The sequence below is a fragment of the Nicrophorus vespilloides genome, unplaced genomic scaffold, assembly GCF_001412225.1.
Source record: "Nicrophorus vespilloides isolate i.1.1-1 unplaced genomic scaffold, Nicve_v1.0, whole genome shotgun sequence".
Classification (NCBI taxonomy): domain Eukaryota; kingdom Metazoa; phylum Arthropoda; class Insecta; order Coleoptera; family Silphidae; genus Nicrophorus; species Nicrophorus vespilloides.
In genome coordinates, this window is record NW_017098925.1 from 26140 (window position 1) to 43409 (window position 17270).

The window sequence follows — 17270 nt, forward strand, 5'->3', positions numbered from 1 at the left end:
AATAGATTACTACGCTTGTTTCGTCACACTGCTTCCAATTTACAGTAAAAATCCTTGATCGTATCTAAAACCAAGATCTTCGTATATACATGGTGCAATGAGATAGATTCAAATTAACGTACTTTTTGCTGGAGTCTGCTATGGTCTGCGGGAAGGAGAGTCTCGTCGACGTAACGCAGATGACTTTGATGCTTGGCGTTCTCTTCGGTAATATTTATGATTACGATATTCTCATCATTAGTTGAAAAACATCCTATTTTTATAAAAAAACAGGAAACATCATATTCGGAGTGATGGCTGATAGAATTGGCAGAAAGAAAACGTTAATTGCTAGCATCATAATGCAATCCGCTTGTGGGATGTTATCTGCTTGGTCGCCTTGGTTGGAACTGTTTCTCGTCTTGAGATTCTTGATGGCCGTGGCGAACGGCGGCACAATGGTCACCTCGTTCGTGATGTGCATGGAGGTGGTCGGAGGGATCTGGAGGATCATCGTTCCTATCCTCTACCAAATTCCGTTTGGCGGTGTCAAGAAGGTTAAGGACGATATACTATCACGATGATGATCATATTCAAAACATTTTATACTGTCAAGGATAATAGATTACTACGCTTGTTTCGTCACACTGCTTCCAATTTACAGTAAAAATCCTTGATCGTATCTAAAACCAAGATCTTCGTATATACATGGTGCAATGAGATAGATTCAAATTAACGTACTTTTTGCTGGAGTCATTACTTCTAAGATTCAGCGACACATGCTAACGAAGATACTAGTTTTTTTTTCATACTGGAGAAGAAATGTAGTTCCAACGATGATTATCAATATTCATACAACAAAGGTAGAGGGGACCATCAAAACTCATTCATAAGAGGTATAAACAAGAAGACAAAAATGCGAGTCTCCTCCCGGAAATTCTCCAAAAAAAGGGGATGAATTTGGAAACTCGTACGATAGAATATCTGCAAAGTTAGTGGAGTTGTACTACGATGGATTTCTGAAGATCTATACTGACGGTTCAATACGCAATTCTCCGAAATCAGTTACATACGGAAGAGCAACATTACAGTGCGGAAGATTGTCATCTTCACATCGGAATTCTCTGACTCTCTATCCTCCATCAGCAGTATTTCCAACGAAGAAACAAACATCAAAACCAACCCTTAGGTTGTAGAAGCCAGAAACTCCCTGAATAGATTATCTTTCGATGGAACTGTGCTGTATTCCGAGCAAATGTAAAATTCGAAGATGGTTTTCACTAATCCTTTCCCGACTTTCACTGAATTGTGCAAAGCTGTTAGCAATGTATTCGACACACATGGTACAAGAAATATCGTCATTTTCTCTGACTCTTTAACCTCCAAAGAAACAGCAAAGAAACCTAAATTAAGACAAACCATTGGGCTCTTGAAGCCAGAAATATACTTAACAGACCTAGTTCTGAATCATCATCGGAAACGTACAAGCGGATGCGGACGCAAATGAGGGTGTCTCCATCAACGATCGTCTAGTCTAGGAATCAAAATGCCACATACTGATGTCTTTGATGAGCATAGGCGGCTCGCATTGGTAAAATGGCAACCCAAATTCAGTAGAGACAATCCCAATTAAGTGAAAATACTATCATGCATTCAATAAAGTGATCGGAAAGAATCTTTGGTTCATAATTGTTTGTATCTTCAATAAGAACATCTGTTTCCACGATGTCTTCCAATAAAACTACAGATGTCTACTTCAATGGACGCCATTCTTACACAAGAATCGACCAAATATATACATAAAATCCAATAACATTCAATATTTCTTAAGAATCGCCGAGGATCCGATTCGAAAATCTCCTTTCTAACATGAATTCCCCTGCAGTAAAACTCTCGTTTTGTCAAGATTTAGCAATATGATAGACTATTCAAAGAAGGAGGAAAACATCATCAGATATGTACAGTATTTTAAACTGTTACATAATTAATGTTAGCATTACAAAAATAGCCCTTGCACCAACAGAATTATATGTTAAACATAACAATATAGAAAAAAAAAATGGGTTTTTTAAATAATTTATTGCAGAACTAAACAATATGATTCGAATGGATCAGCAATAACTGTAATAAAAACCAGTTTTGAATTTGCTGCTACTAGCATTAACATTTAAAAAAAACATGGCATTTGATTTGAAAACAAAAGCTTATAAGAAAATGTACATTTGCAGAATGTATTTTATGACAGTACGAATTCGTAGAGTATGATGAAAAGTATTGATAATGATATTCTATATATCAACAATTTGATCATATCGATCTTTTCGATAAAACATTCGTTTTAGAAACTGAAAGTTTCTTCCTTTTGGCATATTAGCATAGTTTTTTTAACATCATTATTCAATGAAATATCTTCATTTCTTGACGATTATAGACGTTACTTATTCATAACTAATACTGGTGGATAGTTCAATGATTATGTCACCGTTCAGGCGTTGACGAAGTCGAAGTGGACTATCTTAAAATAGTATGAAGTCAGTATAACGAATATAGACCATAGCTTGTGGCAATCGCAAGTTACTAGAAAATGAGAAGACAAAAAAAAATAGTTAAAGAGTAATTAAAATTACGTTGGGTTTTACCTGTATAAGCGACCAACTGCGAAAGAGTGGTATACAACGATACAAATATGTGATGATAGTCGTGAACCACGTCGATATTCCAAATGAGGGAGGGAAGAAGCAGAAAAATGCCGAAGCTCGAAAGTATCGTGCATTTCCAAACATCGAAAAAGAGCTCTTTAAAATTCTTCTTCTTCGTCCATAAATTATAAATTACAGTTAAAATCAGGATAACCACGAAAAAGGATGCAGCTCCTGCGAAACGAGATCACGTCAATTCATGATAATGTAATAAAAATAAAAATATGTTATAATACTTGATGCAACTTTCAAAAAAGTCTTATAGTAACTGAAATCTGCTGTGAAGTAACTGTGAAGAACCACTGGCGTTTTGTAATCTGGAGGAAACTTCACCACCCATTCAGAGTATGTTTCCATGAGAAGCAGCACCATCAACAACTTCCAATGGATCTTAAAAAAAACAATAAATAAATCACAATGATGATGCTTCAATAGATTTGAATCGCTCACTGAAAATCCAGTGTTGTACAAGACATGCCGATAAGCTTCTCTATTCAACAGGACCAAATCGATGATTATGATCACTGGATCATACTCAATGTATTTATCGGCAATCTTATTGCAGGAATCCTGAAAGTTTATTTACAATTGTATTTCTTGATGATATTAAGTGATGATAATTTCTTGTTACACATGTTTTGAGCTTCAGAACTGATGCACTGTACTTCTTGTACAGCTCCTGGGTGGGCTCACCGCAGTGGATGCAAACGAAATGATCATCAATTCGCAACATTTGTTGGACGTAAGCGAACATTTGTGTAAGCGTTTCTATAGCAATTGGAAAAGCAAAAGTTATGTGACAACCATTTAAACACAAGCAGATTATTTATATGTATGATTAAATGGCTTATAGAATCAATAAATGTTCGTTTTTTATACACTTTCAACGTAAACTTGATAACATTATTATGTTGATATTTACTTTTTGTTGGTTATGTTCGTGCGTTGCGGTACGGTGCGATTACTTTGGGTGGCGCCATGGTAGCGAATTTTAGTTACAACATTATAGCGTTAGAAGGGACTAGTAAATTTAAAATTCCTTACGTAACCGTAACTTAAAGTAAAGTGATAAGTAACTGTTATTTAAAAAATGATCATGTTGCTATTTAACTGCTAACAATTAGCAAATAAATTGGAAATAATTGATATAAAAACACATTTAACATTTTAGTAAAATTGATTTTAAGCATTTATTTTAGAGTTTATATTTAATTGAACAAAATCAATTATTTTCAAATATCTTTGGATGAATTTTTTCGAACTATTATCGTATATCTTTCCTTCAGAACGATTAAAATATGCGAATAATCTTTATGCTGCATTAAAATATATCATATCTGCATATATGAAATTGTTAAAAGTTTGCTCAATTTAAGAGAATTCTCTTCCAAATACTCTCATGTAACTTGTCTTTTCCTGACAATAAAGCAAGTTTGATGGGTAAGTGATACATCTATTGGAGGTATCAACAATTTTATTGTATTTTCTAAATGAATTAGTAGAAAGAAACATTCTGTTTTATATTCTCCGAATTGAGATTTGCAACGTAAGATATGCAACTTAATGTGCACACTAATCTTTAGTATCAATTCAAACAAACGCATCTTATACCGGAAATAATCTAAATCGTTGCAAGTTTTGTTTGTGTTTAAAAATGTATTATTGTTAATGAATATTGATTAATAGTATGCAACGGATTAAACATTAATCATTTAGAATAATTGGATTACGTTTGTTCCAAGTAATGAATGAAGGTGGCGCTTGTGCTATTACTCAATTTCCAAATATAGTTGCTGCTTAGTGTGGAGTAACAAAGAGGTGTGCCTGACTTAAAGTGTTTACGCGACTTAACTTAAGCAAAATAATCAGGAATTATCATTTTTTTTGGAAATGGGGTGGTTTCGCTGTTATCAGTCAAGGTAGACAACGTTGAAAAAGAAAAGTAACCACCAATTAATTGATATCTAACACCCCTTTAAACTATTATACTAGAAAGCTAAGCATTCTAATATTAATTTGAATGATTGATAACGCATCTGACTTGATATAATTCGTTACAAAATGATAGAAATTGCATTAATAAGGGATTAAAATAACAAGTTAACAATAATACTGTGTACGTTTCCTCAAACTAATCAAAAATGTTAATAATTTCAATTATTGTCCTACGCAATTCCGTTTCGAAAACATTTGTCACATTAATAAACATTGCAGCAGAAATCGCTCATTTATTTACACAGTTATGCAACTCAATTTACCATATGTTTATGAATGATTGAGTCACGTCTTTAAATTTAGTTTTTTTCTTACGAATCCTCCTATTTATGTCTCTGATTCAATTTGAGTCATACTCAACACTACAACTCTTGATTTTCTTAATACAAACGCTTGCATACAAATGAAAAGACAATTTGCAGATCGATCAACGGTATTAATCAGTGTTTATTGTAAATCGAATTAGTTTGTGTTAATTTAGTAGTTTTTTGTTAACAAAAAGTAAGTGCTTATCATTGCTACATAAGTAATGAAATTGTTAAACTATTAAGAAACCATTTTCATTCCTTTCAAAGAAAATACTTTTTTTTCAGGAAAATTACGGTCATTTTTAATTGCGAATTTAAAATCTCTTTGCTTTTCAATTTAAATATTTGTGAATTTATATATTCAAGTTGTTGTTAAAATCTTATTTCAACCTTAATATAATAACTTCTGTATTTTTGTTAATACTTCTTGAGTTATCACAAAAAAGTTAATATTAAATTAAACAAATTTGTGTTAAATGTTCTGATAATGAATAGTTCCATTTTGTATTTATAAAAATCCAAGAAAATTACTCCCGATTTTGATGTATAACATGAACATCTTAATAAATTAAATTACGTTGCTTCTTTTGGATTCATTGAAGTAAAATTACGTGATTTTTTCACTTTCCAGGATGCAATTAACTAGGATATTAGTCCTGTTCTTGTGCGTACTTGCCGGGAACGCCCAATTTCCAGAGAAGTTAACACTGAATCCTTGCATTTCCAAATCCTCTTGTCATGATTGCATCCAGACTCCATCGTGTGCCTGGTGCTACAAACCGGTAAGTTTTCAATAAACTCCCTACAACTATTTGTAAATATTTCTAAATAAACAGGATTTCGGTGAAAGAGCAAGATGTTTCCAACCATCGAATCCGGGCTCCAAATCTTGCCCGGAAGAGTACGTATGGAACCCGGATAATGTCCTGCAAGTGCTAGTCGCCAGGGAATTGTCCAAAGCTCATGCAGCTGGAGGTTCTGCAGGTGGAACCATGGAATCAGGATGGAGCGTGGAAGGTTCTTCAAGCCACAGCTCTTCTGGTTCCAGTTCATGGTCTGCGCATGGTTCATCATCAGGTGGAGGAAGTTTCGGCGAATCCAATATAGTTCAGATTTCACCACAAAAAGTGAATTTGAAATTGAGAGCCAGTTAGTTGTTTTATGCTTATTTCAAGATTTATGTTCTTAATTTTCATTACTTTCAGGGCAATCGTATAGCTTTCAGATGCACTACACTCAAGCAGAAGATTACCCAGTTGATCTTTATTACCTCATGGATTTGTCCAAATCCATGGAGGATGATAAAGACAAGTTATCGCTTCTGGGAAACCTTTTAGCCGAATCGATGCGAAACTTAACTTCGAACTTTAGATTGGGCTTCGGCAGTTTCGTGGATAAAGTTGTTATGCCCTACGTGAGCACCGTACCCAAAAAGTAAGTCTCTGGCTTCAGTTCTGTAACAAATTTCTTAACTCTAAGTACATCCAGTAGAAATAACCGGGTTAGAGAGAATGATTAACAAATTCGAAAGGAATACCTTAATAGGGAGCAAACAAACGAAGAAAACATTTTATTTTTTTAATCAATGTATCCTATAAGATCCTTGTATTGATAACCTCCGAAGATGAGGTCACGTTGCATGGGAAGAAAGGTGTTAGTGTTAAGTTATTGGTTGTAGTTTGAGGGAACCTTGCACGGGCTGCGCTGCACCTTACGGTTACCGTCATGCGATGAGGTTGGACACCGACACGAACAGGTTTTCCGTAAGTCGAAAAGAAACAAATACAAATTAACAAACTAATTACGTTCATTTTCCAGCACGATCTAATCCGTTTCAATTAACACATTCACTACACATCTCACAGCAACTCATTTAATAAACTCATAACATGGTAAATAAAAACTATAATATTGTAGAAAAATTTGATTAGAAATGCAAATTCTAAGATAAAAACAGGGATTTAAACCAATTATAAAACTCTCAGTTTTGTTATTCTTAATAACTAATATTATTGAGTATTCCTTATTTATAAAGAATTACTATTTTTCGTTTTTTTTTTGTGAGTGATTTATTTTCGCAGAGAATGAGTAGAAAAGAAGGAATTCTTATTTAGAAACTAATAATTGCTGAACTGCAAAATAGAATCAATTGGAAAAATATTATCTTGAAGGACCAAGTTATTAACTAGTTTCCAATTATAATTTGTAAAAGGATCATCGTAATCCTACAAATGAAGTTTTTAATTTTAGCATTTTTAATAAAAAAATAAATAAATTTAGTTCAACGTTTTTTTGTAGACTATGGTGAAGGAGGCGGCTGTATCTGGTAACTTGGATGCTCCAGAGGGCGGATTTGATGCCATAATGCAGGCTGTAGTGTGCAGGGATGAAATAGGTTGGAGGGAACAAGCGCGTCGTTTATTGGTGTTCTCGACTGATGCAGGATTCCATTACGCCGGAGACGGAAAAGTAACTTTATTATATCATAAATTAATTAGAAATTATGATGTTCTTTTTTACTTCAACAGTTGGGTGGAATTGTGAAGCCTAATGACGGTTTGTGCCATATGGATAACTATGGTTTGTACACACATTCATCGCTTCAAGACTACCCTAGCATCTCGCAAATCAATCTGAAGGTGAAGCAAAATGCTATCAATTTGATCTTCGCTGTGACCGAGCAGCAGATCGGAGTCTACAAGAGGTTGCAGGAAAGCATAGAGGGAGCGTTCAGCGGGCAATTGTCCAATGATTCTTCGAATATCGTGGACCTGGTTAAAGAACAATACCAGCAAATATCCTCGACAGTCGAGATGAAGGATAATGCGAAGAGTAACATCAAAATCAATTATTACTCGCAGTGTTTGGACGAGAGCGGCGGCGTCAAGAAGACGAACAAGTGCGGCAACATTAAGGTCGGAGACGTGATCACGTTTAGAGTGGAGATTGAGGTAACGCAATGTCCCAAAGACCCTAAAGATTGGAAGCAGACTCTTCAGATCTATCCGGTGGGTCTGAACGAAAGTCTGACTATTGATTTAGAGATGCTTTGTTCGTGCCCTTGCGAACATCCAGGTCATAAAGTAACTTTTTTCCAAGAAAGAAACGATCAAATTATTCATTTTAAATTTATTTAACAGGGTTTCATAGAGAAGGCGGACGAATGTCACGGCTTCGGTACGTTCAAGTGCGGAATTTGCGAATGCGACCACTCACATTTCGGACGCTACTGCGAATGCTCCGCCAGCGAAATGGATAATATCAAAGACACATTAGGGTGCAGAGTGGATAACACGAGTACCGTTGATTGTTCGGGTCGAGGAAGCTGCGTCTGCGGTAAATGCGAATGCAACCTCAGGACTAACGAGGAGGAAAAGGTTTATGGTAATTTCTGCGAGTGCGACAATTTCTCATGCGACAGACACGAGGGTAAAATCTGCAGCGGACATGGAACTTGCGAATGCGGCGTTTGTCAATGCGTTGAACCATGGGGTGGCGCCGCTTGCGACTGCAGAATGTCCAACGAGACTTGCTTTGCACCTGGGGTGTTGGATGGTGAGATTTGCTCTGGTCACGGTGAATGTAAATGCGGATCTTGCAAATGTGAGAGTACTGAAGAAGGCAGGTATTCCGGAAGGTTCTGCGAAAAATGTCCCGTAAGATATTAATCCATTTGATAAACAAAAAAATGATTAATTTCGTTGTTGTAGACTTGTTCGGATCGTTGCGAAGAGTTTAAACATTGCGTGCAATGTCAGATGTATAAAACTGGTCCTTTGGACGAGGAGGAATGCGCTAAGAACTGTACCAAATTTACACCCATCGGTGTGGATAAAGTCGAAGGTAAATATATTCACACAAGTGAAGAATTTTAGATTTAAACCCAATTTACAGCTAAGGAAGAAAACGATGAAAATCTCTGCGCCTTTTACGACGAGGACGACTGTCGCTTCGCGTACGTCTACTACTTCGATGAGCATAACAAAGTTGCTGTCAAAGCCCAGCAAGAGCGCGAATGCCCAGCCAAGGTATGTAAACAAATAGTAGAACCCAAGACAACTAAAACTGCTTCATCTTAGGTTTATCTCTTGGGAATCGTCCTCGGAGTGATCGCTGCCATTGTATTCATGGGCTTAGCCGTACTACTACTATGGAAACTGTTTACCACGATCCACGATCGTCGAGAGTTCGCTAAATTCGAAAAAGAGCGAATGATGGCCAAATGGGACACGGTAAGATCAACAAAATTAATGCAAAAAAAATATATACATAAATGATACAATTTCAGGGCGAAAATCCGATTTATAAGCAAGCCACGTCCACTTTCAAGAACCCCACGTATGCCGGAAAAGGTTAAATCATCACGCAACACAAAAATAATTTATTACTGCCATCAATTACTTTCGTGGACATAAAATTAATTTTTTTAAGCAATTCAAACTAAACTTTAATAACGTCATTTGCAATTGTCCATACTTAAAACTTATATGATTATTTATAACTTAGTATAAATCTTTTCGAATATGTAATCTACACTACATCAGCTTTTCTCAATCTTTTTTTAGCCACGCGTCCCCAACGTATTATTTATTTGTAGTTGTAACCAATTGCTGAATGTTACCTCACTTTGACACAAGGTGACTGCTGTCATTTAGCGATCCTTCTTTTTTGTTACAACTCTTCTTTTATGTTGAAAAATGCTACTATAAGATCTAACCAAAACCTCAACTACATTATACAAATTGTGATTGGCGTAATGCGTCGACATAAATCGTAAAGCCTCTTCCAGGAGTGAAAACGCAGGAGGAAGAAAAAAACTGAAGATCTTTGCAAATCCTTTTGTTATTATCAAGATGAGACAAAGTTCACAAATTAACATAATGTATATATAAAATAATTTTTAATAAAATTTAGTGAAATTTGTTACATTTTCGAAATGTGAAGTCCACATTATTCTTTTGAGTAATTCAAAAACCTGTGCAATATATTAGTCAAATCTGCGTGCAAATCATTGATTGATGTGCCTTTAGAGACGAAGAGAGATTGTTCATGTACTTGAAAAATCGATTGATTTTTTTTCTTTGAAAATAAATAATTTCAATAATTAATCATTTTTAAGTACAACTGATAATAATTGTATTGTAGGCGAAACTACAACGTCTCAGATAACGAAGATTTCATTTATACAAAAACTAGTGTGAAGGTTATACATATTTATGTTGTTTACATCAAAAAAAAAAGACTGAAATATATAGTAAATTTTAAGAAAATCATTTTTCTTGTAACACAAACTTTAATTTACAATAATACTTATGTAATTATCGATATTATGAAATATATTTTCGCTGACAAATGTTCATTATACAAAGAGAAGATTTAAATATAACTGATAAAAAAAATAAGACCATAAAAAGACTGTTTTTTAAAACTAATATTTTTAATACTAAGATTAGGGTCAACAGTCAATCGAAAATTGTTAACATTGTCGAAAATTGTTAACATTATTGTTAACATTTTTGGATAAGGTAAAGATAACTTAATAAATAAGTTGAATATATGAAAATTTAGCAATGGACGAATCACTGCATTCAATTTGTATCTATTCTGGTATAATACAGTCTCTAGATTTCAAATTATAAACCTTACAGAAATATTTGAAATATTTCACTTGCATTAATATATCTGTATATACTAAAATTTCATTATATCTTGTTAGTTCTGTTCACTCTAAAATATACTTTGAAAACCACAAAACAATTGTAATATAAAAGTACGGTGTTTATGAATTCGTGAAATGACGAGAAAATACAAATTTTGTTTGTAATATCTGCAACAAGATTTACAATAATCGATTAATAACATATTACACTATGCGATTATTATCACCTTCATTCATATACGCTCATGCATTTCTACTTGCTAAATTGCAACTACTTGTGCAGCTACAAAAGCCGGCGTAAAACGAATCAATGTTTACAGTGTAGTCCAGTTGTGGGATAGACATAAACCGAGGGCTAACTGAACTTTTGTCATTGAGAAGTAACCAAACACAATACTTATATACGGAAAGAGTCGATGTAATTAAATGGAAAATATGAACAGAAGAATGCAGAAGAGAATAAAAAAAATAGTATCAGCACAAAAATGTTTGCGAGTGAAAAATTTGTATCCAACGTAAATACGTTTGATTGATCTTATATTAGACAAATTAAGAAGTAAAATTCAAAATTTTGTTATTTGCCAAGTAGAAAAATGTGAATTGATCAACAAAAGATGATATTCAAAAGAAAATCAGATATTCTCTGGATAAATAATAAGGTTTGTGATAAGAAAATTTAATTACGGCAATTTTTGCAATATTTTGTCCACTAGGAAAAATTCATTAATGATTCCGAGAAATTAATGATGTAAAAATAGTTATATCATCTTCAATTATAAATATCTTAACAAAATATTCTTTGATAATTTTTTCAAATAATTTTTAACACTTTTCTTGTGATAAATTCAACGTTAACCTTCGTATATATAAAAAAAAATTGACGTAAAGAAGAAATCAATCATTCAAAACAAAGCAATCATTCAAACCGAAATGAAATTATTGTAGACGTAAAGATATATTGAGTACTTTAACCATATGCATTAATTAAATTAATAGTAAAAAAAATGTATATAAACATTAGTTATAAATATTCTTGTTAATAGACAATCATCCACTTTTGAACATTCTGACAGCTAAGTGTTATTCTTATGAAGAAATCAGAAGACATGTTATACTTACAACGTGTTACAGAAAAGACAACTACTAAAAGATGTGACAAGTGTTGATCAAAAAATAATATCATCAATGAATTGAATAAAGATATTAGAGCGAAACAGTGGTTCGCAGATACTCGCGTCTGCAAGAAGTTTAAGATCTGTAGACGCAGGACTCTCTGTAATTACAAAACACCTCCTTTTTGTTCGGAAGATAATTAATCATATATAATATTTCGTTTCCACCACTCATAAATAATTTTCAACAATGAAATAACTACCACTTCCAAAAGTTTCAACATTTCTTAAGAAATGCCAAGACAATAAAAATCACATACCTGATAAACAATTGCTTATTTTGTTTAAAAGCAAAAAAATATCCACTATGCAAGAAAAGTAATAATACACTGAACAAATATTTATCTGCGTATAAAAATAAGAATTAAATTACACAATTCTAATCAAAACTGTTACAATTATGTAAACATAAATCAGAGACAAAGACTGTCAAACAAACAAAAATGTAATTACATAAACAAATTTGTAATCAAACAAACATGTTTATGCAGCAATAATTCTGCGACGAAAGAGATACCAAAAAAAAAGAAGTGAAACATAAACAAGAATTTTAATTGAAATGGACAAAACCAAGTATAGTTGAAAAGCCAAACGAGAGCAAAACAAACACTCCCACCGGTTCAGCTTTCAACTGAAAAATATGACTCACCAAAGGAGTAGCGAAGCGAATTTGGTAGCTCGCTATAAATGCTGGTAAGTGATAAAAACGCAGCAACGAGTTTAATTCAGTGCCATCTATAGACTGACATTTGTATTATACAATTGTCCTCGATTACATAAGCATTGAAAGTTATTTCAATCCAATGTTTAGATATTGTGTTTATTGTAAGAATCATGAACATATTAAACAATTTGTAGTTAAAGTAGTTTTCATATTAGAAATCTAAGCTGGAATTTTACTTTATGCTTAAAAAACAGTGTTTTCACCAGTGCAAGATTGATTAACATAAAAGGTGGCTGTCTTCAGATTACGATTATTGTTTAATTATGTAATTATCAATGTACGCATGGTTTTTATGAACTAAGATCAAAAAGAATGCAGAACTTTTCAAAATCGAATTATTGATATTATTATTGATTCATACAAAAGGTGGCTGTCTTTAGTTTACGATTCTTGTTGAATTATGTAATTATCAACGTAAGCATGGTTCTTATGATCTAAGAGCAAACAGAATGCAGAACTTTTCAAAATCTAATTATCGATATTATTATTCATTCATACAAAAGGTGACTGTCTTTAGTTTACGATTCTTGTTGAATTATGTAATTATCAACGTAGGCATAGTTTTTATGACCTAAGATCAAACATAATGCAGAACTTTTCAAAATCGAATTATCGATATTATTATTGATTCATACAAAACGTGGCTGTCTTTAGTTTACGATTCTTATTGAATTATGTAATTATCCTTCGTGATTATCCTGAAATTAATGAATTAAAATGCTCCTTTTCAGAAACGTCACATCTCACAGCTCATTCCAGACTGGATGGATGACATTAGGAAGCTGTCAGTTTTTGTCCCGTCTAATTAAAAATGAAAATCTGATTAGTTTTACTGCAATTTATAGGTGTCAGATGTTCAGAATTCAATTAGCATTGATTGATTTAGATTTTGTCATTTAAAATAAATAATGAGTGTACAATAATTACGTTTCTACAGAAAATGAAACGTTTTATGCACTAGTTAATGGTGCTTAACATACATTAAAACTTTATCTCATAAAAAAATCATACATTAATATGAATGATTCAGTATAAAATATGTATGAAACAGATTTGCAACTCATAAAATCAAAGACATTTTATGTTATAATATATAATTTTCAAATATAATAACTGAATATAAAAATTCAATGATTGCTCTATAAATATTAAATGATTTTACAGCTTTATAAATCACGACTCGATCGAATAGAACAGAATCAAATTGAAAATGACGAAGAAATTGTTTGCTCTCAGAGCAAATCTGAGATTCATGAGGTTATTAGGGATGTGGCCAGGCGAAGGTAAAGCGAACACGAATATACGTTTCAAAATTGAGGTGTTCATTAGAATGGCATTAACATTCGCCGTCAGTTTCGGTGCTTTGGCTCAGCTGATACGAGAGATGAAAGGTAATAATTGAAGATCTTCAAATATATGGCTCAAAATAAAATTGATACTTAGGTTTGAGCAAGTCCGATTTGGTGGAAGTCGTTGAAACTCTGGCCTTAACATCGATTGGTATAACGTATTATTACATGTTCATCTGTTACTTGCTGAACATGCCTAAGATGGAGACGCTCGTGACGGACATAAACGACTTCTCTTTCTTCAAAAAACCTAAAGATTTCGTGAAAATCAATAAACGCATCGAATGGCTCGTCGCGATTTACAACTTCTGCATTTACGGCGTCATCACTCTGTATTCAATACTGAGTTACACGGAGAAGTCCGAGTGCTTGGAAGAGAACGAGAAGTTCGAGAAGGACAAAATCTGCGGATTGTTGGCCAACACTTGGATGGCCATCGATCTTACACGATCACCCATCAACGAGATCTTCATTTGCTTGCAGACGTACTCGGGCTGGGTCTTCATGGTAGGAGGAATCAACATGTTCTCCTTCGTCTTCGCCTGCATCGAGAATCTTATCCTCAGGTTGAATGTGATTAAAGCGATTATGCAGGAGATGTTCGAATCGGATTCGGAATCAGAGAAGAGACGTTTGCTCAACTATTGCATCCGCTATCATGTGAACGTCATCGAGTATGTAGATCTGAAATAAGTGTATAACAAATTTGTATTTAATTTAATCACAATTTGGTTCGCAGATTTATACATCGCCTCAACGCAGCTTTTCGCTCTGTGACATTTGCTTCAATATCTTTGTTTTCTTTGCTGATGGCCTTAGCAGCTTACCAGTTCATAAATGTAATAAGCTCACATAAAGCTAATATAAACTAATTGGATAATGCAAACCCTGTCACGAAATGACAGCTGTCACCTGTCATTATAAACTATGTCAAATTAATTGAAAATATTGTAGGTTCCTTCTGTTAAAGCTCTGCTACATTTTCAAGGATTCTTCCTCACATGGTTTATAATCTGCTTTATGGGTCAGAGAATCATCACTCAGGTGCACACATTGTTTATTAATAAAGTACACAATTTACATTTATAAATTAATTAATTGCAGAGCTTAGAATTCAACGCATTCTTGTATAACACACCGTGGTATACGCAGAGCGTGTCAATCCAAAAAGATTTTCTGATGGTTTTAAGGAGATCGCAGTTTCCTTTGGAGATTTGGGCAGGTCCTTTTGCCACCATGTCATTCCCGACATTTCAATTGGTAATATCAAATACTTGACTAATTATATTACATTTTTACAATTTTGTTGTCTCATGTTGAAGGTGATGAGAAACACGTACACTTTCGTCACCGTTTTAAGCATGGCTTTGGAATAATTTAGAAATCGATTGTTTTTTTTAAATGCTGAATAGAAAGTAGAGCTAATTTTGAAAGAATGGTAAAGTTTGTTGATTGCTTATGTAACTCAAATACTTACGTTTTGTTGAAGTGAATGAAAATTGCAAATTTTCATCTAAAAGTGCTTAATTTCCTGCGTTTTTGAGCACGTTTTCCGCGTTGGATGTTTGCCTGAGCAGAGTTACAATTTGGTAGATGTTCTGCATGATCTGGAATTAATAATTGAGTAATGGATTTAAGTGGATTGTGGTTGTTTATACTGCGCTAAATTTGGCTAAAGATAAATCGCTGAAGCCCATCGCGCTCAAATTCATGATGATGTGGGAACGCCGCAGGACGAAGCAAACATCCTTCTGCATGGACAAGTCACCGAGGTACCATTCCATCGAATAAATCTCTATCAAAGAGTTGCTCTGAAAGTTAAAGTTGAGTATGTTATAGCAACGATTTACAAGACGAACCTCGTTCAATAATCGTTGTCCTGTGTAGCAAGTAGTCAGCATGATGTTAAACCATCCGATGAAATGGATCGTCGTCTTTAATTGGGTATCTATGGTGCATTGGAAACCGACCAAACTCATGATGGCGGAGCCAAAGGTGATGTACATCAGAAAAACCTGTCCGAAGATGTCGTTGAATTCATCATTAAGACTAAAACATAGTTGGGATTATCGAAAACCTAATTCAATTCCAAAAATAATAATGGAACCTTAGGATATGCGTGTGGTAGGCGATGCATTCGTGGAAATGCTTTTTTCGTTGATCGAAGTCAGCGATTTTGAACGTCTCGCGAAACTTGTCTTTGAGATGCTGAATCTTGACGATCCTCATCTCGTTGAGGCTGACGATGAAGCCCATTATGAGTGATGAGGAACCGGTGAGCATCGTACAACTGGACGTCAGAATCAACCAGTAAATCTCCTTGATCGGAGATTTGTCCACATCGATGGGAAACCGGAACAGAGTCAGAAATCCGCAAGTCTTTTCGACGTTGTATTTGATCTTTTCGTGTTCGCAAGTCCCCGGATAGAACAGGTTGATGGCCGATAGGAAAATAACGCCGAAGAAGGAATAAGCACCGAGTCCCAAGCCCACCAGATTCATCAATTTGTTCATCTTGTCGAACCTCGGCGGTTTCCCAAATTTCGTGTCCTTCAACATGTCCACGAAACCATCGACTCTTTGAGATTTCGACATGAAGGCGAGCGCTGACCAAAACAATCCGAATCCGGCCGAAGAAGTTGCGATGTCGTCTATGATATCCGTAAGCAAATATGGTTTATTACCTGCAATCATTAATCAAGTTTCTATGTAAAACTAAATAAATAACTTACTCATCAAAGAGTAAATTAAATGCGAATAACAGCCCACTATTGTTAAAGAGTAGTAAGCGAGTATAACAGTTAAACGCAGCAAGAAACGTTTTTCTGTAAAACTTTGTCCTTTCTTCGGAAGGAAACCGCTCCATCTCATGTACTTGAAGATCGATTGGAGAATAGGATCGTTGTCCATTCTGGTTGCATTAAATTCTACGCAGATTACGTTGTTTATATATGTTTTGTTGTGCTTTGATGTTACTCATAATTAACTTAGCTTTCATGTAATTGAAGATTATATAATATAAATATTGAATTATTAATACGCATTCGTTATTTTTCCCTTCGTTATTTATTTACTTATGTTTATATCAACAAATTCAAAGAATCACAAATACACATAATTTTTTTACTTTAAAACTTTGCGTCTTCAATTAGAATTGAATTGTAGAAATATATTATCGTTTACACAAATCTATAATTTTATTACAAAGTTTATTACATCATAGCACCATATTTTTTTAACTTTGGAATTATAACCAAATGGATGAAACAACAGTAATGTATGAATACTCGCTACATACCCCAAATATCCAGCTTTCATATGCATCTGCTAGATCCATTCTATCTTTTATAGTTTTCGAGAAAATCAATGAAATGTAAATACACTG

The 17270-nt window shown here is 34.0% G+C and overlaps 5 protein-coding genes across 8 annotated transcripts; 3 read left to right on the plus strand and 2 right to left on the minus strand.

Moving 5' to 3' along the window:
• The first annotated feature begins 123 nt into the window (after nt 1-123).
• Nucleotides 124-761, plus strand: LOC108563612 (solute carrier family 22 member 13-like). Its single transcript, XM_017922343.1, has 2 exons — nt 124-207; nt 274-761. Exons 1-2 carry the CDS (start codon nt 141-143, stop codon nt 561-563), a joined length of 357 nt encoding a protein of 118 aa, XP_017777832.1. The 5' UTR covers nt 124-140; the 3' UTR covers nt 564-761.
• Nucleotides 762-2089: 1328 nt separating this feature from the next.
• Nucleotides 2090-3694, minus strand: LOC108563611 (protein ARV1). Its single transcript, XM_017922341.1, has 6 exons — nt 3601-3694; nt 3310-3446; nt 3129-3248; nt 2915-3068; nt 2619-2852; nt 2090-2556 (listed from the first exon to the last, which is right to left on the minus strand). The coding sequence occupies exons 2-6, from the start codon at nt 3430-3432 to the stop codon at nt 2465-2467; spliced, it is 723 nt and encodes a 240-aa protein (XP_017777830.1). The 5' UTR covers nt 3433-3446; nt 3601-3694; the 3' UTR covers nt 2090-2464.
• Nucleotides 3695-4467: 773 nt separating this feature from the next.
• On the plus strand, nt 4468-9972 carry LOC108563613 (integrin beta-PS). 4 transcript variants are annotated; one of them, XM_017922347.1, is made up of 12 exons: nt 4468-4496; nt 5613-5763; nt 5818-6130; nt 6187-6415; nt 6660-6744; nt 7280-7450; nt 7510-8064; nt 8122-8637; nt 8692-8824; nt 8876-9009; nt 9061-9213; nt 9270-9351. In XM_017922347.1, exons 2-12 carry the CDS (start codon nt 5614-5616, stop codon nt 9336-9338), a joined length of 2508 nt encoding a protein of 835 aa, XP_017777836.1. In that variant the 5' UTR covers nt 4468-4496; nt 5613; the 3' UTR covers nt 9339-9351. The 4 variants fall into 4 exon arrangements, with proteins under 4 accessions (XP_017777836.1, XP_017777833.1, XP_017777834.1 ...); XM_017922344.1 differs by having other exon boundaries at nt 4471-4597; nt 9270-9972; XM_017922345.1 differs by lacking the exon at nt 4468-4496 and adding an exon at nt 4529-4620.
• Nucleotides 9973-13716: 3744 nt separating this feature from the next.
• On the plus strand, nt 13717-15287 carry LOC108563610 (odorant receptor 4-like). The gene is made up of 5 exons (XM_017922340.1): nt 13717-14559; nt 14625-14724; nt 14840-14929; nt 14990-15145; nt 15208-15287. Exons 1-5 carry the CDS (start codon nt 14054-14056, stop codon nt 15259-15261), a joined length of 906 nt encoding a protein of 301 aa, XP_017777829.1. The 5' UTR covers nt 13717-14053; the 3' UTR covers nt 15262-15287.
• Nucleotides 14522-16648, minus strand: LOC108563609 (putative odorant receptor 85d). Its single transcript, XM_017922339.1, has 5 exons — nt 15993-16648; nt 15745-15934; nt 15544-15696; nt 15363-15492; nt 14522-14569 (listed from the first exon to the last, which is right to left on the minus strand). The coding sequence occupies exons 1-4, from the start codon at nt 16577-16579 to the stop codon at nt 15409-15411; spliced, it is 1014 nt and encodes a 337-aa protein (XP_017777828.1). The 5' UTR covers nt 16580-16648; the 3' UTR covers nt 14522-14569; nt 15363-15408.
• Nucleotides 16649-17270: the final 622 nt, after the last annotated feature.